The 19,924-nt window shown below is 41.5% G+C and overlaps 1 protein-coding gene across 6 annotated transcripts in view; it reads right to left on the bottom strand.

Annotated features, from left to right (window-relative positions):
- Positions 1-8,833: 8,833 nt before the first annotated feature.
- The window catches only part of ASCC1 (activating signal cointegrator 1 complex subunit 1), a 101,491-nt gene continuing 90,400 nt past the window's right edge, over positions 8,834-19,924 (bottom strand). For 5 of the 6 annotated variants that reach the window (XM_014784885.2, XM_087432050.1, XM_087432049.1 and 2 more), the window contains one exon: positions 8,834-9,475. In XM_014784885.2, the coding sequence (XP_014640371.1) occupies positions 9,359-9,475 (117 nt within the window). In that variant the 3' untranslated portion in view covers positions 8,834-9,358. The remainder of the gene's footprint in view (positions 9,476-19,924) is intronic. The other variant, XR_015552459.1, reaches the window with a different exon arrangement.

The following is a 19,924-nucleotide window of genomic DNA, read 5'->3' as shown; positions in this document are numbered from 1 at the left end:
GATAATCTGACAGGACAAAACATACTGAACTTTTAGGACCCAAGCCCTAGATTGTGTTTTTATAAAAAAGACTTGGTTGCTCTGATCTTAAAAAAAAAAAAAAAATCAAAGGCAATGAAAAACATGATCTTAATCGGTAGGAAAAAACACAGGTTGTAAGGTTTGTAGTTACGCTGAGTCTGGCCTGCCTGGGAATTCTGAATGCTTCACTGGCTTGGGCTGGGGTCCCCTTGGGAACACAGAAAACAATAGCGCCCTTTCCGTGATTTCTTTTTCCTTTGCAGTTGGATTTAGAGGTGTCGCTGTAATTAGGCCCTGGCCATTGATGTCTTCGTCTTGCAGTAAATAAGGCACGGGTTTATATGCTTGCCGGCTTGTATAGCAGCACTGTATAGTGCACGAGCACAGTTTGTTGTCATATGGACTGGGGGTAGAATCCCACTTACTAGCTGGGTTCTTGGGCAAATTACCTAATCTATTTTCTATCTATAAATTAATGATAATACCACCTATCTCAGAAGATTGCTGTGAAATTCATGCAAAATAACATACTAAGTGCCTGGGCATAGTGGGCATTTAAAAAAAAGCTAGTTCTTCTTCCCTCAGGTTGGGAAGAGAAGGCTATGAAGTCCCGTAGTCCCATCTACTAAAATTTGCCATCTTATTCCACCACCTCAATCCTAGTCTTTTAGCATAGCTAATTACATGTCTCCAAGGCACTGAGGAGGTAAATCCTAAATATCATAGCTCTTCAATTCCAGTACTCTTATGAAGTCCCTGGTCTTCTCGAATTACTAAAGTTGCCCAATAAAGAGTTTAGAAAGGCCCTGACAAGATGCCCATCAATTAAACAACAGCTGTTTCCAGACCTTTGAAAGTCAAAATGTTTCCCACACTCCTGGGCAGCTCCCCCAGTAGGACTTGCCTTCTGTGGCACCTTCAAGTTGGGTCCATATTAGCCCTGTGCTGAAAGCAAATCGACAACAGTCCAGGCCTGTTAGTGAAGCCAATAGTAAAGCCATTTAGAGAGAGAATCCAGATTTCCAGAGGAGGGGATAAGAGTTGTAGAAAAGGGACAATAATTATAGTTTACAAAGAAGAACAGGTTTTCTTAAATTTTGAGAGACTAGCAGGTCAGCCTTTTCAAACCAATGGGCCCCCAAACCGTTGGGTGTATTTGTTAAAACGGCACATATGTTTTATGTGTTTTTCTGTTTGTATTTAATATTTAGCAATACAAAATGGAGGAAGAAACCTTAGTTTCCAAATAAGAAACTTAAATTTAATCACGTCTTTAAAACCATTTAATCTTATTTCTAGATGAACTCACAAGCATCAAAAGACAAATTCACAATCCAGAATTGTTTATAATAGCCAAACCTGGACACCAACTCAATATCCATTAGTCAGGGACCAACTAGTTATCATACACACAATGGACTATTGTGCAGACATTAAAAATAATGATCTGTATCTTGACAACTAGTGATCCACTACATATTGCTAGGCAAGAAAAGCTCATTATAGAAGATCATGTATAATATGACCTCATTTGGAAGAAGTGCAGCAGTTCTCAAACTTTCAGGTCTCAGGAGTCCTGGACACTCAAAAATTATTGAGGACCCCAAAGAACCTTTGTTTATGAGAGATATATGGATATAATTTACAGTACTTGAAAACAGAACTAAGCCTGCCTCTCAATTTTGCTGTGAATCTAAAACTCCTCTAAAAAAATATCTTCCTAAAAAACCTAAGAATTAAAAAAATGTTTACCTTAAAAATAACAATACTGTGGGGCCAGCCTGGTGGTGTAGTGGTTGGGTTCACATGCTCTGCTTCAGCGGCTCAGGGTTCACAGGTTTGGATCACTGGTGCAGACCTACACACCACCATCAAGCCATGCTGTGGCGGTGTCCCACATACAAAATAGAGGAAGACTGCCACAGATGTTAGCTCAGGGCCAATCTTCCTCACCAAAATAAAAGAAAAAAAATAACAATACTGAGTCCATTACATATTAACAAAATAATATATTTTATGAAAAACAACTATATTTTCCCCCCAAAAATTAGTAAGAGTGGCATTGTTGTACATTTTTGCAAATATTTTAAATGTATGGCTCAAAAGCAGACAGGTAGATGAGCTTCTGCATTATAGCAAGTCTATTAGTTTGCTAGGGCTGCCATAACAAAATACCACAGACTGGGTGACTTAACAACAGAAATTCATTTTCTCAAAGTTCTGGAGCTAGAAGTCCAAGATTAAGGAGATTTAGTTTCTCCTGAGGTCTCTCGTCTCATCTTGCAGATGGCTGCCTTCTTGCTGTGTCATACATGGTCTTTCCTCTGTGCATGTACATGTCTGATTTTTTTTTTTTTGGTTGTCAAATGATACTTTATTGAAATACTTTCCTTTGTCATTCTTTTTTTTTTCTTGATGAGGAAGATTAGCTCTGAGCTAACATCTGTTGCCAATCCTCCTCTTTTTGCTGAGGAAGATTGGCCCTGGGCTAACATCGTGCCCATCTTCCTCTACTTTATATGTGGCTGTTTTGAGAGGTTCAGGGGATTCGTTCGGAGATGTGAAAGAAACTTTCCACTCCAAACAAATGGACTGAAGGTATATTTTATTATATAGAGGAGAGTAAAGGCGATAGTCTGCAAACAGATCTGAATAGGTGAAATAATAAGAGGGAAAAACACCAGATAGATCAGAAAGAGAAACACCAGATCGACTGAGATAGCAGCAGATTCGAATAGGTCATATAATAAGAGGGAAAAACATCAGATCGATCGGAAAGGGAAACACCAAATCAACTGAAGGGAAATGACACAAATCAACCGGAAAGAGAAACACCAGGTTGACGGAAAAGAGAACACAGCAGATCGGTTACTCACAACACCCACGCCCCACTGCCGGGGAGAGTCCATTCAATTGACAAGGCTGGGCGGGAATCCCATCATCACAGGTCCTGGGCAAGGCGTCCCTTCCACAGGTGAGACTATCACCAGGCCTCAGTTTCCAGCAGTTGATATAGCATCAGTAATTTCCAGAGTAAGCAGTTACAGAGTTTGCAGAGCAAGTGTTTAGTGTTGCCATGCACAAATGGTTATCAGTGGTGTACGTGCACTGAGCCCCCTGGCTATTGTCCCAGCCCAGCAGTTGTGTACGTGCATTGTTCTCCCTGGCTATTGTCCCAGCCCAGCACAGATGGCCAGTCCGTCTCAAGCTACGATGCCCAAAGAGCCTTGAAATGTTACAACTTGCAACTCTCTCCGTGGGAGATGGGCCAGTTCCCACCACACAGAAAGCAGCTTTATATTTCTTTGTGTGCTGGTGGCTATAGGTCAATGGAACGGCCAAACATGGCTGTACTCATGTCAAGACAGTGCGACACCTGCCACAGCATGGCTTGATAAGCAATGCCTAGGTCCATGCCCGGGATCCAAACACGCAAACCCTGAGCCCCCAAAGCTGAGTGCAAGAACTTAACCACTATGCCACCGGGCTAGCCCCTCCTTTGTCATTCTTTTTTTTTTTTTGTGAGGAAGATCAGCCCTGAGCTAACATCCATGCTAATCCTCCTCTTTTTGCTGAGGAAGACCGGCTCTGAGCTAACATCTATTGCCAATCCTCCTCCTTTTTTTTCCCCCGAAGCCCCAGTAGATAGTTGTATGTCATAGTTGCACATCCTTCTAGTTGCTGGATGCGGGACGCGGCCTCAGCATGGCTGGAGAAGCGGTGCGTCGGTGCGCGCCCGGAATCCGAACCCGGGCTGCCAGTAGCGGAGCGCGCGCACTCAACTGCTAAGCCATGGGGCCGGCCCTCCTTTGTCGTTCTTAACTAGCTGGGCACTCCGCCACACCACTGTTGAAGTCATCTATGATGTCATGAGGGTGGCGGCCAACAGCATTGCAACCCAAAGACTGGACAGTCCCCAGGATCCCTTTAATGGTTCCAGAGAGCTCCATAGCTAAAGATTGGTGCTGCACCTGTCAGGCAATGTTGACAATCTCATCAAAAGTGGTATTTCCATTGTGCTTAATATTTTTCTGCTTCTTTCTGTCTCCTGCTGGTTCCTTGAGGGCTGTGATGATCTGGAACTACCTCAGTCTGGGCCTGTCTGTTCTGAATGGTCAGTTTCATTATAATCCTCAGACCCTTCCAATCACCAGTTACTTGGTGATGTCATCACCAAACTTTTTTGGAGACAGACCTAGGGGGCTGATCTTGGGGGCCAGGGGACCAATGTTTGTGTGTCTGAATTCCCTCTTCTTATAAGGACACTACTCAGATTGGAGTAGGGCCCATCCTAACTGCCTCAGCCTCACCTTAACTTAATCACCCCTTTAAAGGCCCCATCTCCAAATTCAGTTACATTCTGAGGTACTAGGGGGTTAGGGCTTCAACATACAAATTCTCAGAGGACACAATTCAGCCCATAACAGCAGCAGGTATAACTGAAAACAGCTAGTAAGAACACAGTAGAAGTACTGAGATCAAACTGAGTTAATCTCTAAAAACACATATTTATAACCTAAACCTACCAATATATAAAATTTCAGAAAACACAAAAATACACAAGCATATTATTCCATTAACCATCAGAGTAATGATGTCACTATGTCATGTAGCCTCTGGAAAACTCCACTGTACACTCACAAGAGAATTAGAGTGAAAAAGGTAAATACTACCTTAGTATTTTTATGAAAATAGTGTGGACCTCACTCCCTGCACCCCCCGCCAACATTCTCAGGGGTTCCCAGGGGTCCTGAGACCACATTTTAAGAACCACTGGTACAAGCTGTATGACCTCGGGCAAATATCTTATCCTTGTTAAGCCTCAGTTTCTAAAATGAGGATAATGATAATACCAACTTAAGTGAGCTGTTATAAAGATTTAATGAGTCGGGCCGGCCCCATGGCTTAGCAGTTGAGTGTGCGCGCTCCGCGACTGGCAGCCCAGGTTCGGGTTCCGGGTGCGCACCGATGCACTGCTTCTCCGGCCATGCTGAGGCTGCGTCCCACACATCTAGCAACTAGAAGGATGTGCAACTATGACATACAACTATCTACTGGGGCTTTGGGGAAGAAAAAAAGGAGGAGGATTGGCAATAGATGTTAGCTCAGAGCCGGTCTTCTTCAGCAAAAAGAGGAGGATTAGCATGGATGTTAGCTCAGGGCTGATCTTCCTCACAAGAAAAAAAAAGATTTAATGAGTTAATACACAAATAAATGACATACGTGAGCATTCCACTAATATTAGCTGTTATTATTTGTGAAAAACTACTTAATGATATTACATGTGCTTAAATGCATAGGAAGTAGTAACCTCCAGATGAGGGAATTTATTTTTTATTTTATTTTTTTTGTGAGGAAGATCAGCCCTGAGCTAACATCTGATGCCAATCCTCCTCTTTTTTCTGAGGAAGATTGGCCCTGAGCTAACATCCGTGCCCACTTTCATCTACTTTATATGGGACACCACCACAGCATGGCTTGACAAGCAGTGCATCTGTGCAGGCCCAGGATCCGAACCAGCAAACCCCGGGCCGCCGCGGCGGAGAGCGCGCACTTAACCACTTGCGCCACCGGGCTGGCCCCAAGGAAATTTATTTTTTAAACAAACATTTAAATTGAAGTATAACATATACATTGAAAAAAGCATAAAGCTTGATGATTTTTCACAAAATGATCTTATTTTATCTTTCTTTAAAAGAACATTTTATTGGGGCTGGCCCAGTGGTGTAGTGGTTAAGTTCACGTGCTCCACTTCAGCAGCCTGGGTTTGCAGGTTAGGATCCTGGGCACAGACCTACGCACCGCTTAGCAAGCCATGCTGTGGCAGGCGTCCCACATATAAAGTAGAGGAAGATGGGCACGGATGTTAGCCCAGGACCAATCTTCTTCAGCAAAAAGAGGAGGATTGGCAACAGATGTTAGCTCAGGGCTAATCTTCCTTAACACCCCCCCCAAAAAGAGCATTTTATTAACAAAATACAGCTATTAATAAAAAATTTAAAAAGAAAAACCCTAACAGCAGCCCTTTTCTCACCTATAGCATCCTTGGGCTTTGATATCCATGCTCCCTGTAGGCATCGAGGTAGAGTCTGAGAAAAGCTCCTTAACTCACTACACTTCTGGCCTACACTTCTGGTGCCGTCAGGTTCCCTTTCACTCCAGAAAAGAGCACAGTGCAAGAGCAACCTGAACCAAGCTTTGTGTCATTATGAAGTTGGATTCTCACCAATGTCCAATTTAGTAAACCCTGGAGCTCACTTACAAAATAACCATTATAAGTAACAATTATCACGTCTCTACCGTGGGTATGGAGTTCATTTGGGGGTAAACTCATTGTGCCCCCTCCAAAAAAAATCAAAATTTTCTCCATAACAAAGTTCCTCATATAACTACACAGATCTTGTGTAATAATTGTGGTGAGAGATTTCTTCCCTCCTCCTCTTAGATGAATTGAGGGTGAAGTCAGTGCCTCAAAAACCAACTGGAGCAATGTTAGGTGCAATTTAACTCTACTTCAGTGCAGAATGAATTGCAAGTGGTAACATGAAGAGAGATTTGATTATAGACACGGTAGCAAATCCTCCAACATTTACCCCCTTACAATTTGGTGAGAGGGAACCCTGAATCTTGAAAAATTCTTTTAGCTCCATCAAAAATTATTTGCTCTCTACCACTGTTGCTCTTTGATAAAAGTTCTACATCGAAACTACTTGTTACTACTTCTTCCACAACAGCAGCTAAAACTGTAGTTTCTTTTGAGCTATACTGTCTCAAAAATTTGTCTCTAGGCCTCTAGAAAGAGAATTTAAAAGATAAATTTAAAAATTTTCCAATTCTACCAATACCTACCAACTTACGAAATTCTAGAAAACACAAAAATACACAAGCACATGCTCCACTAACTATCAGAATGATAATATCAACATGTCACATAGCCTCTGGAAAACTCCACTGTATAATTGTGAGAGAATAAGAGTGAAAACGACAAATAACTTGTGTAAAATTACTTAACAATACGCTATGTCCTTAAATGCGCAGTTATCTCTAAATACTAAATAAGAGAATTTCCAATTCTGTTAAAAATTTAGCATTTGATATAAAAAGTTACATTTTCCAAAGACAAAACTTTCTGAAAAGTTAACTGAAAACATGAGTCATAAATCTCTGATACCCCAAATAAGACATCTTTACTTCCTGGCCAAGACTGCCCAATGGCAGTTGTCAGAAAGAAACCAGGAAGGGAAAAGCAGCACCGAGAGGAGATGAGATGAGGGTACTGAATTCCACAGTGGACTTCGCTCTTCAGTGCTATCCCTGGGAGCACTCATTCCCACCTGCCATCTAACAATTGGAGGTGAGTGAGGTAAAATCTCAACTTAAATAAAAAATGAATATTACCAGTAGAAAGCTTTTTTGGGAAAAATCAATCCTGCAGGCACCAATATGTAAATCCTGGATGAATAATATAGCTATGCCAGTGAATAAGTAATGGCAACCTTGTATCCCAACACACACTTACTAAGGGGATCAAACTAAAACTACATGATAATACTAAAAAAAAAAAACAGTTACTTTGGAAATTCATTTATTCCCAAATGATCTGTGCAGTCACATTGATAAACAAATCTCTGAGCATTATACACAGCCCTCACTATGTAGTGACCTTAATACACGGGGTTCAGAATTAGATTTCTCAAACAGGAAGTAAGAATCAAGATAAGAATAAGGAATGAAGGAAAGAGAAAGAAAGAGAGGACCTGGAGGGAGAAAGGATGTGCAGAGGGGGAGATGAGAGGTCACAGTGAGGTTGGAGCTCCCCAGCAGAGCACGTGGCAGGACTGATGGGTGGGGTCTGCGGCTGACATTCTCCCCGGGAACTCTGCACAGTCCTGCTGATATCACTGTTTCTCTTTTTTGTGAGGAAGATCAGCCCTGTGCTAACATCTGCCAATCCTCCTCTTTTTTTGCTGAGGAAGACTGGCCCTGGGCTAACATCCATGCCCATCTTCCTCCACTTTATATGGGATGCTGCCATGGCTTGCCAAGTGGTGTGTCAGTGCGCGCCCGGGATCCGAACCGGTGAACCCCGGGCCGCTGCAGCGGAGCGCACGCACTTAACCGCTTGTGCCACCGGGCCGGCCCCATCACTGTTTCTCTTGCTGCTGCTCTGAGAGGTAAACAGAAAAGAGCTACAGACTGCAACTCCATCAGTGGCCTGGGAAAGCGAGCGTTAGGGTAGCGTGAAGGAACAGCAATCTAACAAACAGAGAAAGGTACCAACTTCAGAAGAAAAAGGGCAGATCAAAGCAAAAGATAAAAACTTTAACAGTTATTTTGTTAAAGATAAAATTCTTAGCAGTAAAGGAATTGAAAGCAGGGTCTTGAAGAGATATCTGTACAGCCACAATCAGAGAGCACTATTCACCATAGCCAAAAGGTAGAAGGAACCCAAGTTCCCCTTGATGGATGACTGGATAAACAAAATGTGGTACCTACATATGATGGAATATTATTCAGCCTTAAAAAGGAAGGAAATCCTGTTACATGCTACAACATGGATGAACCTTGAGGACATGATGCTAAATGGAATAAGCCAGTCACAAAAAGACAAATACTGTATGACTCCACTTATATGAGGTATCAAGTCATCAAATCCATAGAAACAGAAAGTAGAATGGTGGTTCCCAGGTGCTTGGGGGAAGGGAAAAGGAGAGTTGTTTAATGGGTATAGAGTTTCAGAATTGCTAGATGAAAAAGTTCTGGGGATATCTCACAACAACGTTAATAAACTTAACACTACTGAATTATACACTTAAAATTGTTAAGACGGTAAATTTTATATTTTTTTACCACAATAAAAAAGAAGTTCTGGGTAGTGATTAAAAGTTAGGGTACAAGGGGAAGGGAAAAATACAAACCTTCTAGAAATTATGGATATTTGATCTAGGTGGAGAGATTTATAAGAGCACACAACTTTAATTCTCTTTTAAAGTATTAACACAAATTCAACGGTTGTGGCAAAAACAGTAGGTATATAAGAAATAATGTGAATCTGAGCTCCAACAGGCTTCAGAGGTACATTTCCAAAGAAGAGCTTTAGAAAGAATGGTAGACCCTGTGCAAGATAAACCAGCTGAGGGTTACAGGCACAAGTTCTCTTTGTCCCCACAACCATCTTGGCTGACAGTCTGATGACTGTGGACAACCTTTAGAGACCATGGTGTCCATGGGGAACCACCAGGAAAGTTCCATATCCCTCCTTGGCAATTAAGATGAAGATACTCTTCCTTGGCACCTTGTGAGGATGTTCAATATCTAGTGTTTCCCAAGATCCACCTCAGGAGAAGTCAACTTGTCCACAGGAGGCGTAGTTTCCAAAGCTGTCTACTGTGAACCTCTGAGAGATGTGAATTGAATTGAGCTTTAGGGTACCAAAGTAGAAGTTCTCAAATAGCTGAAAAGGAAAAATAAAAACCCAGAATGAACATCCAAAGAAAATTACAGACGAAAATATTAAACATCAGATTCTCTTGTCAAGGGCCGGCCCGGTGGCACAAGTGGTTAAGTGCGCGCGCTCTGCTGCGGCGGCCCGGGATTCACCGGTTCGGGTCCTGGCGCGCACTGACGCACTGCTTGGCAAGCCATGCTGTGGCAACATCCCATGTAAAGTGGAGGAAGATGGGCATGGATGTTAGCCCAAGGCCAGTCTTCCTCAGCAAAAAAAGAGGAGGATTGGCAGATGTTAGCACAGGGCCGATCTCCTCACAAAAAAAGATTCTCTTGTAAAAACACCACAACAATCGCAACAAACCTCTCATGCTTTTTCTTTTCAGTATTTACTCTGAAAAGTGATCCTGGAGAGGAGGGATGGGAGCAGGAGTGAGAAAGAACAGCAGCTCTTCTCTGATTAATGTTAAAGTTTCCTCTGACAAAATGCTCTAGAAAAAGAGGTCTGAAAAGTCAATCCCAGAATTTATCTATTGAGCAGTTATAACCAAGAACTTGTAACAAACGTCCTGGGGCCACACACTGATTCACAGGGCCTAACAAAGATGCTTCTATGACTTTCACTTACTGACCATGTAGGGTCCTAGTTTTGTTACAGCCAGGATAAAATTTGATATAATATATCCCTCTACCTAGTCAACAACATTTCTTAGAAACATTATTTAGAAACACTAAAATAAACAGAAGATAAAGTTCCTGACCCACAAATGATTCTGACGACCCAGTGAGGAATACGGAATACTTATACACACAAAACAGCCAGAGAGACACTTCTATTGGATGATATAACACATGCAAATGATAATATTTATCAAAAACCTTTCATTAGACTTGGATTCAAGCCATCATCCTAAAGTAAGTGCTCTTCACTATAATTCTTCACTTTAAAAGCTTTCAAGCATGTCAGAGGGAGGGATGAGCCATACTCTGAGAGGGACTTGCTCTTGTGATTAGCATATTTATAAGGCAGAATCCAAAATGACCTTAGAATTCATCCCAGGAAAATTAAGCCACACTGCTTAAATAAGGAGTGTCAAAGAGTAAAAGACAGACCTTCTTCTGTTAGGATGCAAGAGTTGATCTTTCTTAAAATGTCAATAAGATCCCAAGAAAGCCCTTCAATACCCATACTCAACAACGCCTGAGTAGAACCTAAAGGTGGGACCTTTGCACATTAGCAAGAGACTGTCTCTTCACTTATTTTTATACAACCTCCACAGCCATGGACTTCAGTCACTGTCGCCGCCTTTCCTCTTCCTGTAATTAATGGCTTAGCAAAATGCCTGGGGTTCATTAAAGGCTAACTTTATAAAGCCCAGTAAATATTGATTCTTCAACATGATATCAACTTGACCCCAAAGATCTCTTTAGAGATTGTGTGCTGCATTGTCTTGTCTTTCAGAAAGGTGATCAGCTCTGGCCTGCAGTGATTTACACAATTAACTTCTCTTCCTGGCTTTGGCAGCCTGTTCAAACCATATCCACCCTTTTGCATAAAGAAATACAGCTCGAAACAGTTATCGGCTAATCCCTTTGCTGAACATTAATTTTAAGTGAAAGCCACGTCAACGAGACTGACAGAGTTATAGAATTGCAAACTGAGGCCTTCTAAGTACAAAACAGACATAACCAAAGGGGCAATACAAAATGAGACCAAACAAAACTAAAAGGGAACTCATAATACTTTGAACAAGTTAATTTTTAAGGATGAGCAGCCTATGGGGCCTCTACTTTTCTCTTTGTGCCTATGTTTCCAAGTGATGGAGACATCACAGGCAGGAGCTGGAAAGTGACTTACTTTGACTTCACTTTGCCTCATGCAGATAACCTCCAGACAGCATGATTTGTCAGGGAGATTCTCATGCTTTAGGTTTAAAGTAAATAGTAGGGGCGGGCCTAGTGGCACAGCGGTTAAGTGCACGTGCTCCGCTTCGGTGGCCCAGGTTTGGTTCCCGGGTGCAGACCTAAACCACTCGTTGGCAGCCATGCTGTGGTGGCGACCCACATACAAAACAGAGGACAACTAGCATGATGTTAGCTCAGGGTGAATCTTCCTCAGCAAAAAAGAAAAAAAAAAGTTCACCTAAAACAATATAGGTGGCAAAGGTGAAGTGTGAGAGGAGAGGTACAGGCAATCAGTAAATGCAGTGGGAGGTAAGAAAACAATGGACACTGAGGGCTGGGGCACCTAGGAAAGCCATCTGGAGGAGGCAGAAACTGAGCCTGTGGCAAGTATAAGACTTAGCAAACAGGAGGAGGGAGGGCAGCATGAAGGCAGCAACAGGCATGGTGGGCCAGGCCAAGTAGACCAGGTAAGATGTTTGAGGAGTTCCTAAAGAGAAACAGTGAGAAAGACTAAGGCTAGAGATAGGAGGGTGAGTCAGATTAAGGGGGGCCCTGAGGGTCAGGTTCAGAAGTTAGACTTCACTTTAATGGTGGGGAACCACTGAAGGCTTCCGGGTAGGCTGGTGGCCTAAGATGAAAACCATGTTTTAGGGAAATTAATCTATGTGTGGAATATTGTGCTGACTGGAGAAGGGCACAAGAGAAACAAAGAAAAGGAGACCAGGATAGCAGTTTAGTCATGAGAGAGATATTGAATGTCTCTTGACTAAAACAGTAGTAGTAGGCCTGGAAAGATTGGAGCAGATGTGAAATACTACTAATGAAACAAAGAAAAGACTCAGTGACTTTCTGGATGAGGAGAAAGAGAGAGGAAAAACTAAGAAAAATCATGGATGAGAGGGTAAGTGGGGTGTGCGGGGGTACCATTGATAGTAACAGATCATTTCTCAGAGGGAGCTATTTTATGGGGGGAAGAAAAATTCAGGTCTGTTTACACACTCTTGGCTGTGTCTTTAGCTGTATGTGTCCCAAGCCCTTCTCCAATCTAGGGTTTTCCTGGTAGTCTCTGTGGATATATATATATATATGAGACACGAAATCTGTAGCCCAGTTAAGTGGAAGTATATCACCATAAAAAGCTTTACAACTGTCCATTTTTTTAATAGAGTAGTAGTTCCTTATATATTAGGGAAATGAATCCTTTGTCTGTGTAATAAATTACAAATATATTTTCTCCCCAGTTTGTCATTTGTCTTTGCTTATGATGGTTTCTACCATGTCAGTTTCAATTTTTATTAACTCAGGGGCCAGCCCGGTGGCACAGTGATTAAGTTTGTGCCTGCTGCTTTGGCGGCCCAGGGTTTGCTGGTTCGGATCCTGGGCACGGACCTACTCACCACTCATCAAGCCATGCTGAGGCGGGGTCCCACACAGAAAAGCTACAACTCTACAACTGTGATATACAATGATGTACTGGGGCTTTGGGGAGGAAAAAGAAAAAGAGGAAGATTGGCAACAGATGTTAGCACAGAGCCAATCTTCCTCAAAAAAAGAAATTTTTTTTATTAACTCAAATATATCATAACAGGAGATTTTTAACACAAAGTTACCTAAAGTCAATATTGTTATATATTAAAAGATCAAGATGAACAATATATGTGTAAGTATTGACAACAACCTAATAAAATAAAGATAGTAATGGCCAACATTTATTGAGCAAGCCTGTGTGCCAGGCATTATACTGTGCGCTCTACGTGATTATCTGACTGTATCCTCACACCCCAAGAAGCAGACACTATTATTAATCTCCATTTTATAGTTGAACCTGAGGTTTAAAAGGCTTAAGTAACTTGCCCAAGTGTACACAGCAAGTAAAGGGTGGAAAATTGAGATTCATAAAGCTGGAAAAGAAAAAAAAATTGAGATTCAAACTCAGGCAGCCTAACTAGAGTCTGCGCTCTTTGGCCCCTGCACTCTCCAGCCTCTTCCCGTGGGTGGTACCACAGGGCCCTGTTTAAGCCACCAGGAGAAGGCCTGACCCGCACAACTCCCAAAGACTGAACGGAATACATTCTTTCACTCGTTATTCCTACTTTCACTACCACCTCTTATCCTGGACCTAGTTTAAGAATCGAATGGCTCTAGCTCAGCTAAAAGAATTTTAATTGAATTCTGGATGAAAACAAGTACAAATCAACTAAATGACTCCATTTAATTAGGTACCTGAATGGGGGAAAAAGGAAGAAGCTTCAACTACAAGTTTCAAAAAAGAAAAAAGAAACTTGGTTGCTCTTTCTAGCCCAAAGTAGTTCATGAAGAACAAAATGGTCTTTTGTTTAGAAAATAAAAGACCTAACAAGAAAAATTTAAATTAAAAAAGAACCACATCAAGGTATTTAAATCATGTTGAGTTTTTTTTCTCCTCACTGTTGTTTTATAACAATTCCCTTGGGTATTTTGAAACCTAAACCATTTTCTTTCTGAAAACATTTCTCTCTGACACACACACATAGAGCCTTGTTGTGCTGGCAGCGAGCATTTTTAAAAATCTGCTGTAAAGGAACATAACAATGAACAGCTACACAAAACTACAAGCATTTGATAAGGAAATAAAAATAGAATTTAAGACTGCCAATATTTGTGATATCATTTGTAAGTAATAAGTACTGATTTGGAGAATTTGAGAAGAAAATTTAAAACCTAAGTAAGTCTAAGTATGACATTTGAAAACTGTTAAGCACACAGCTGCTATCATTTATTGAATACTCACAATATCTTCAGAAAATTAAACAAACTTTTCCTAATACCAAGTAAAGAGAGAACTGTGGACCATCAAGATGAAAGTTTTTTGGTCAAAACCTTGGCTTCCCTGACAGAATCACAAGATAAAATCCAATAACCCTACTGTCCCCTGTCCACGTGATCTGTGAAGCTGACTCTTTTTAGTGTGTACCCGTTTGTTTCCCAGGGAGAAGACTGAGGGAATTATTGATTTCTAGTAAGGTAGTGGTACACACTGAAAGAAAACAAACAGCAGGAGTTAGGGGCTAACTGTGGTCACTTTTCCTTGGATTCACTTCAAACCTCTCACTCGTTCCTCCCAGGCCCTGTGACACAACCATGAAAGACCAGAAATAACTCCATATGTGACTAGGCCGCAAAGACAAGACTGAAAATCTCAGACAGAGGTGGAGAGGAGGATGGAGAGGACCCTTCTCATATCTGAGACCTCACGCTATAAATTGAATGAATGGCCAATCTTCAACAGCATGGTGACAAACCTGTTGGGCACCCCTGCCCATGTAGCTTCCCAAATGAGGCTCATTCTCTTTCTTCAATCTCAGACAAAGTAGTGGTTGCTCTCTTCAAAGATCTCTCCCTTAAGGAAACCTACCTACTTCTTGTGCTGGGCAGCCTCAGTGACCTATTTGCTGTCCAATATGACTTTAATAAGAGGAAATTCAGTTTTGAAGCCCAAATCAAGATTCAAAATATCTAAGTCCTATAAAATTTGTAGTCATTCCTGGTATACGTGAGTTAAACTAACCCTTAGAACATAATCTGGTGCAACTGAAAGTAAGTACTGGTGTTCAATTAAGTATTTAGAAGATGTACTGGGTCCTATTTCATCCCCAAGAAAGGATGCTTTCTATTGTTTTCATGTATGGCAATTAGACTTTTGAAACCCAAAGTAAACAGGAATAGCAAATGCATGTTACTTTCAAGTTTTCCCAGTGTTATTCTTCCATAATCTGTTTTACCAACTTCTGTTTCTCACTTTTATCTGTAAACAGGGCCTTCATAATTGTAACAGTAATAACACTATTCTATATTTAATAATAATGCTTAGTCACCTACCTCCCTACCAGGAATGTATGAGGATGAATAGAAGACAGTCTGACAAGCACTTTGAGCTCTTTGGGAAGGCACAAGTCTTGCTGTGGTTAAATAACACCTTTCACCTAGGGATCTAAAAGTATCTTACAAAGTCCAGCTCATTAACCCTTCAAAAAATTGCCATGATATAAACCAGAACTGAGTATTATTATCCCCATTTAAAAGATAAGAAACAGAAACACGGTAGGACCACTAACACTGTGATATAAACTTAAGAGTTCCTGGGACCAAGCCCAGAACACAGGCCAGCAGAAGGCCATGTCCACAAAGCAGTGTATACGTGCCTCTCAATTCAAATAACAAATGTGTACCAGAGAATTCCAAGTAGGGAAGAAGTTCCATCCTTAGGCTATGCGTATGCAATCAGACAGCAAAGCGAGTGTTCACTTGGTTTTGTGGCCACGAATGAGAAGCAAATGATGTGAAAAACTATAATCACAGCCCTTGGACGATCCTGATTGAAAAACAACAAAACTAATAATGGTATATTTCAGAAGCATTCTTCACGAAATTGGCCTCTAGGTACAGAATTAATAAGATTTTAGATAGGAAACAGAAAGATATGGACACAGGACTAAAAATATAATAGATACGAAAAACATCACAGCTCTTCATATGTCATATTGCTAATCTCACTTAGAATTTGGATCACAAATAAGTTTTTTTTTCACAAATAAGTTTTGTTTCAAAGTTGTGTTTGTTAAAATTCCCCAAACCTAAAAAAATGATTCTGAGTTTCTGTCAAGGTACCATGCAATTCAGATTTGCAAGCCTTCCTGTACCTTGCATTTTTCTTCTGGCTACATGTGACATTACTTGTGAAGAGAGCAAATGTGGGAGGTAGAAAGAGACAAGAAGGAAAATGGAAATTCAACGCATCCAGTGGTCAAAAAAACCTTCCATCTACTTTAAACATATTCACATAAGCTGCAATCATATGGATTCTTTCTAAATATCATCACAAAAGAACACGATGAGCCTATTCACACTAAGGTAAGCCATGTTCCTCTACACACACACAAACACACCCAACTTCACCTGGAAACCAAAAATAGAAACATCTTTTCTACCGAAGAGAGAGGTCAAAACCGTTCTAAGGGCAAACTAGACTTTAACTGCTTTCCTATCAATGACCACACAGCCACTCTCTCCCCCAATTTCTCCATCTTTAAAAGGGACAATACTTCACAAGGATGTCCTGCAGTTCCAGTGAGATAAATTATAAGATGGATTTTGAGCTCTGATTATTATTGTCACTCACTGACTATAACCACCAATGTATCACTACAGGAACCAAAAAGCAGAGTTTCCTTACAAGAAAAAAGGAAAAGGTTTAGTAGGAATCCTGACAGCTTACAGCCTCTGCAATCATTATGTGGTCTCACAGAGCCGTAATATTTTTAAAGACTGGAATAGGAACATCTACTTCAGAATAAAAGACAATGTGGTTGGCAGGTAGTTACTACCCTAGAGTCAGCTCCAAATACAACCCTAACTCTGCCCAAGATGCCACTTTAATTTAAAACCTCAAACTGCAGTGATCAGTGGTAAGAGAGCCAATAATAACAGGCAATAAAAAGAGGACATAATATACTTCCTGAAGGCCTGGGGCACCTCAGATCCAAGGAGCAAGGTCAAGGCCAGTCTGTGGGAGGAGTGGTTCTTAACAGCATCAGTTGCCTCCATAAGGAAAGCAGCAAGAAGGCTGTAAATCAGTGGAACAGCTGCAATTTTTCAACCCATCAGCATGTCACTCCTGCTTTGCCCTTCTCCATTAAAAGAGGACCAAAAAGCTTGCATGTCACCAGAACGCAAGTCCCATCTCAATGGACTGAAATGGCACATGAACATTATCAGATTCCTTGCACGGAATAGGAACGTGAACTTCCCTCATTCATTCTGTTCTCCCAAACCACCTGCCTATCTTGGCTGCAGTGAGCATGAGGAATATCAGAGCCTGACCTAAGGAGGCGCCAGGCAGAAGCCAGACAACAGAGCCAGGGAATGAAGGCTTTAAAACTTCCTTCAAATAATCACTCAGGGTTGCACTTCTGGATGTTTGGCCTGAGCCTCACTGCTGACGTAAGGATTATTATGCTTAAGACTCTGTTGGTAAGGCCAAATGACCTATTAGAGTGAATTAAAACCGCTATATACAAACAGGACGCCAGGCAGTTCTGCTGAGCACCTCAATACTCAGAATGCCACGGGACTTTCCCCCTGCCCCCGCAGAGACTTTCAATTTTAAAGAGTAGCAAGAAAAAATGTGGGGTAGAGCTAGGAGGAAGGAGAGAAGAGGCTGTGCTGACACGGCTGAGGAACTAGATCTAATCTTGGCACACAGCAGCACACACGCTGCCGGGTCTACTGCAGCACGCAGAATTAGTATCAGAGATAGGCCACCAGGAGATCAGTGGGCTGTAAAGTTTCTTCCAGACAAAGCCATGCCTCAGGGCATGGATATTACTGCTTTATCAGCACAAAACTGCCTGGTGGCTACTGGCTGGCAGAGACTCTTCAATGCCCCAAGCCTGTGATCACCAACCCTAAAGGCAGGTGCCCTTTCGGAACTAATCTAGGTAATGTTTCTGCATATAAATTCCTTCCCTCAGAAGAATGCCTCTTACTGCTCATTCAAATATGTTAACACTCTTTATTTTTGGTTTGGTCATCTTCCCTCAGGTATTATTCATAATGGTCCCACAAACACATGCAACAGAAGATAAGTGTTTGATCTTTGTATTACACATATTAGAAAGGAAGTGCAAGTCACCAGAAAAGAATCTCTGAAAGGGAGGACAGGGGACAGTGGCAGAGATGATTTCTTCTTGGCCCAGGGGTCTCTCGGCAAGTAGCTTTTGGGAGGCTGGGCATAAAGGGGCTGACTACTGTGCCAAGCAACAAATTCAGAAAAAGAGCAAAGTGAGAGAGGAGAAAACAAAGTCACCAGGCCAGCCACCTCCACTCCCACTTTTCCAAGAGGAGAACAGCATCCAGAAGTTGAAGAGCTTATCAGATGCCCCACGGCAACATCAGGCAACAGAAAGAGTATATACAAATATAAATAACAGCTGAGTTTGTAATGGTTCCTTGGAAGACGGGAGAGGAGTTGCCACATGGTATCTTGGATTGTCAACTAAGTCATCTTATTAGACGACTAGACATGAAAGACTTTGTCCTCTGTCATGACCACAGGAAACCTGCCTTCCGTAGTACCACCAAAGCATTATATATTATCACACAAACTTACTTGCCTATAACCCAGTTCAGATGGCCTCCTTCCCCTCTGCAAAGGTGTGGGCTAAATGGCAAATAAGCAAAAGGCCTAGGAAGAGGGAGAGTGCTATCCCCACACACATCTCAGGAGTTGCAAGACCTTTACAATTTAAGAAAATGGTATCAATGTTTTAACCCACAACTGAGAGAGTAAACTTTGAACTATAGTTCTGGTTGACTTATATCCTGTTTTTTCACTTTTAATTTGCAATAATATTGTTCACATTTGAGCATTTATTCTGAAATTGTTTCATCATTGGGATCCGGGAAAGAGGACATCATTTCTTAAGAAGTTATCACAGGTTTGTGGCAGAGTGGACTTCACTCTGGTTTCTTCTATCTCCTTCCACCAATGTCCTCTAACATTTGGAATAACACTGTTGATACCAAGCAACTCAAACTAACATGGTTTCATTTGGTCTGGTCTCTAAATAATAAGCTGCTTCAAAGAAGACAGTGCCCTGTCCCGTCTCCGGGTACAGATTTATATTCTGCTACTAGTTTGTTTACACTGTAGCTAAAAACACACAATGGAGTATATACATACAAAGGAATATCATTCAGCCCTAAAAAGGAATGAAATCCTGATACACGCTACAACACGAATGAACCTTGGAAACATTATGTAATTGAAATAAGCCAGAAACAAAAGGACCAATATTGTATGACTCCATTTATATGAGGTCCCAAGAGTAGTCAAATTTATAGAGACAGTAAGTAGAATGGCGGTTGCCAGGGGCTGAGGGGAGGGGAGAATGAGGAGTTATTGTTTAACAGACACAAGTTCAATTTGGAACAATGAAAAAGTTCTAGAGATGGCTAGTGGTGATGGTCGCACAACAACGTGAATGTACTTAATGCAAACGAATTGTATATTTAAAAATGGTTAAAATGAGAAACCTTATGGGGGCTGGCCCGATGGCGCAGCGGTTAAGTGCACGCGCTACGCTTTGGCAGCCTGGGGGTTTCAGGTTCAGATCCCGGGTGTGTGCTGATGCACCGCTTACCAAGCCATGCTGTGGTGGCGTCCCATATAAAGTAGAAGAAGATGGGCACAGATGTTAGCCCAGGGCCGATCTTCCTCAGCAAAAAAGAGGAGGATTGGCATTGGATGTTAGCTCAGGGCTGATCTTCCTCACCAGAAAAAAAAAAAAAAGAGAGAAACCTTATGTTATGTATATGTTATCACAATTAAAAAAAAAACACAATGGACCCAAAGTGAACCATAACCCAACTCACTTCATTTGTGAACTACACCCAAAATGATATGACTGGATGCCCTAGAAATGAATATATAAAAGAGATTATTATTTCCCACAATAAAAACAGGCACTCTGTTCACAGAGTTCTTAGGAACGGGATCAGAGGGACCAAAGAC

The sequence above is a fragment of the Ceratotherium simum genome, chromosome 6, assembly GCF_057802395.1.
Source record: "Ceratotherium simum simum isolate JZ-2026a chromosome 6, ASM5780239v1, whole genome shotgun sequence".
Lineage (NCBI taxonomy): Eukaryota > Metazoa > Chordata > Mammalia > Perissodactyla > Rhinocerotidae > Ceratotherium > Ceratotherium simum.
Note: the sequence above shows the minus strand (reverse complement) of the source record. Positions and strands in the feature narration are given on the sequence as shown.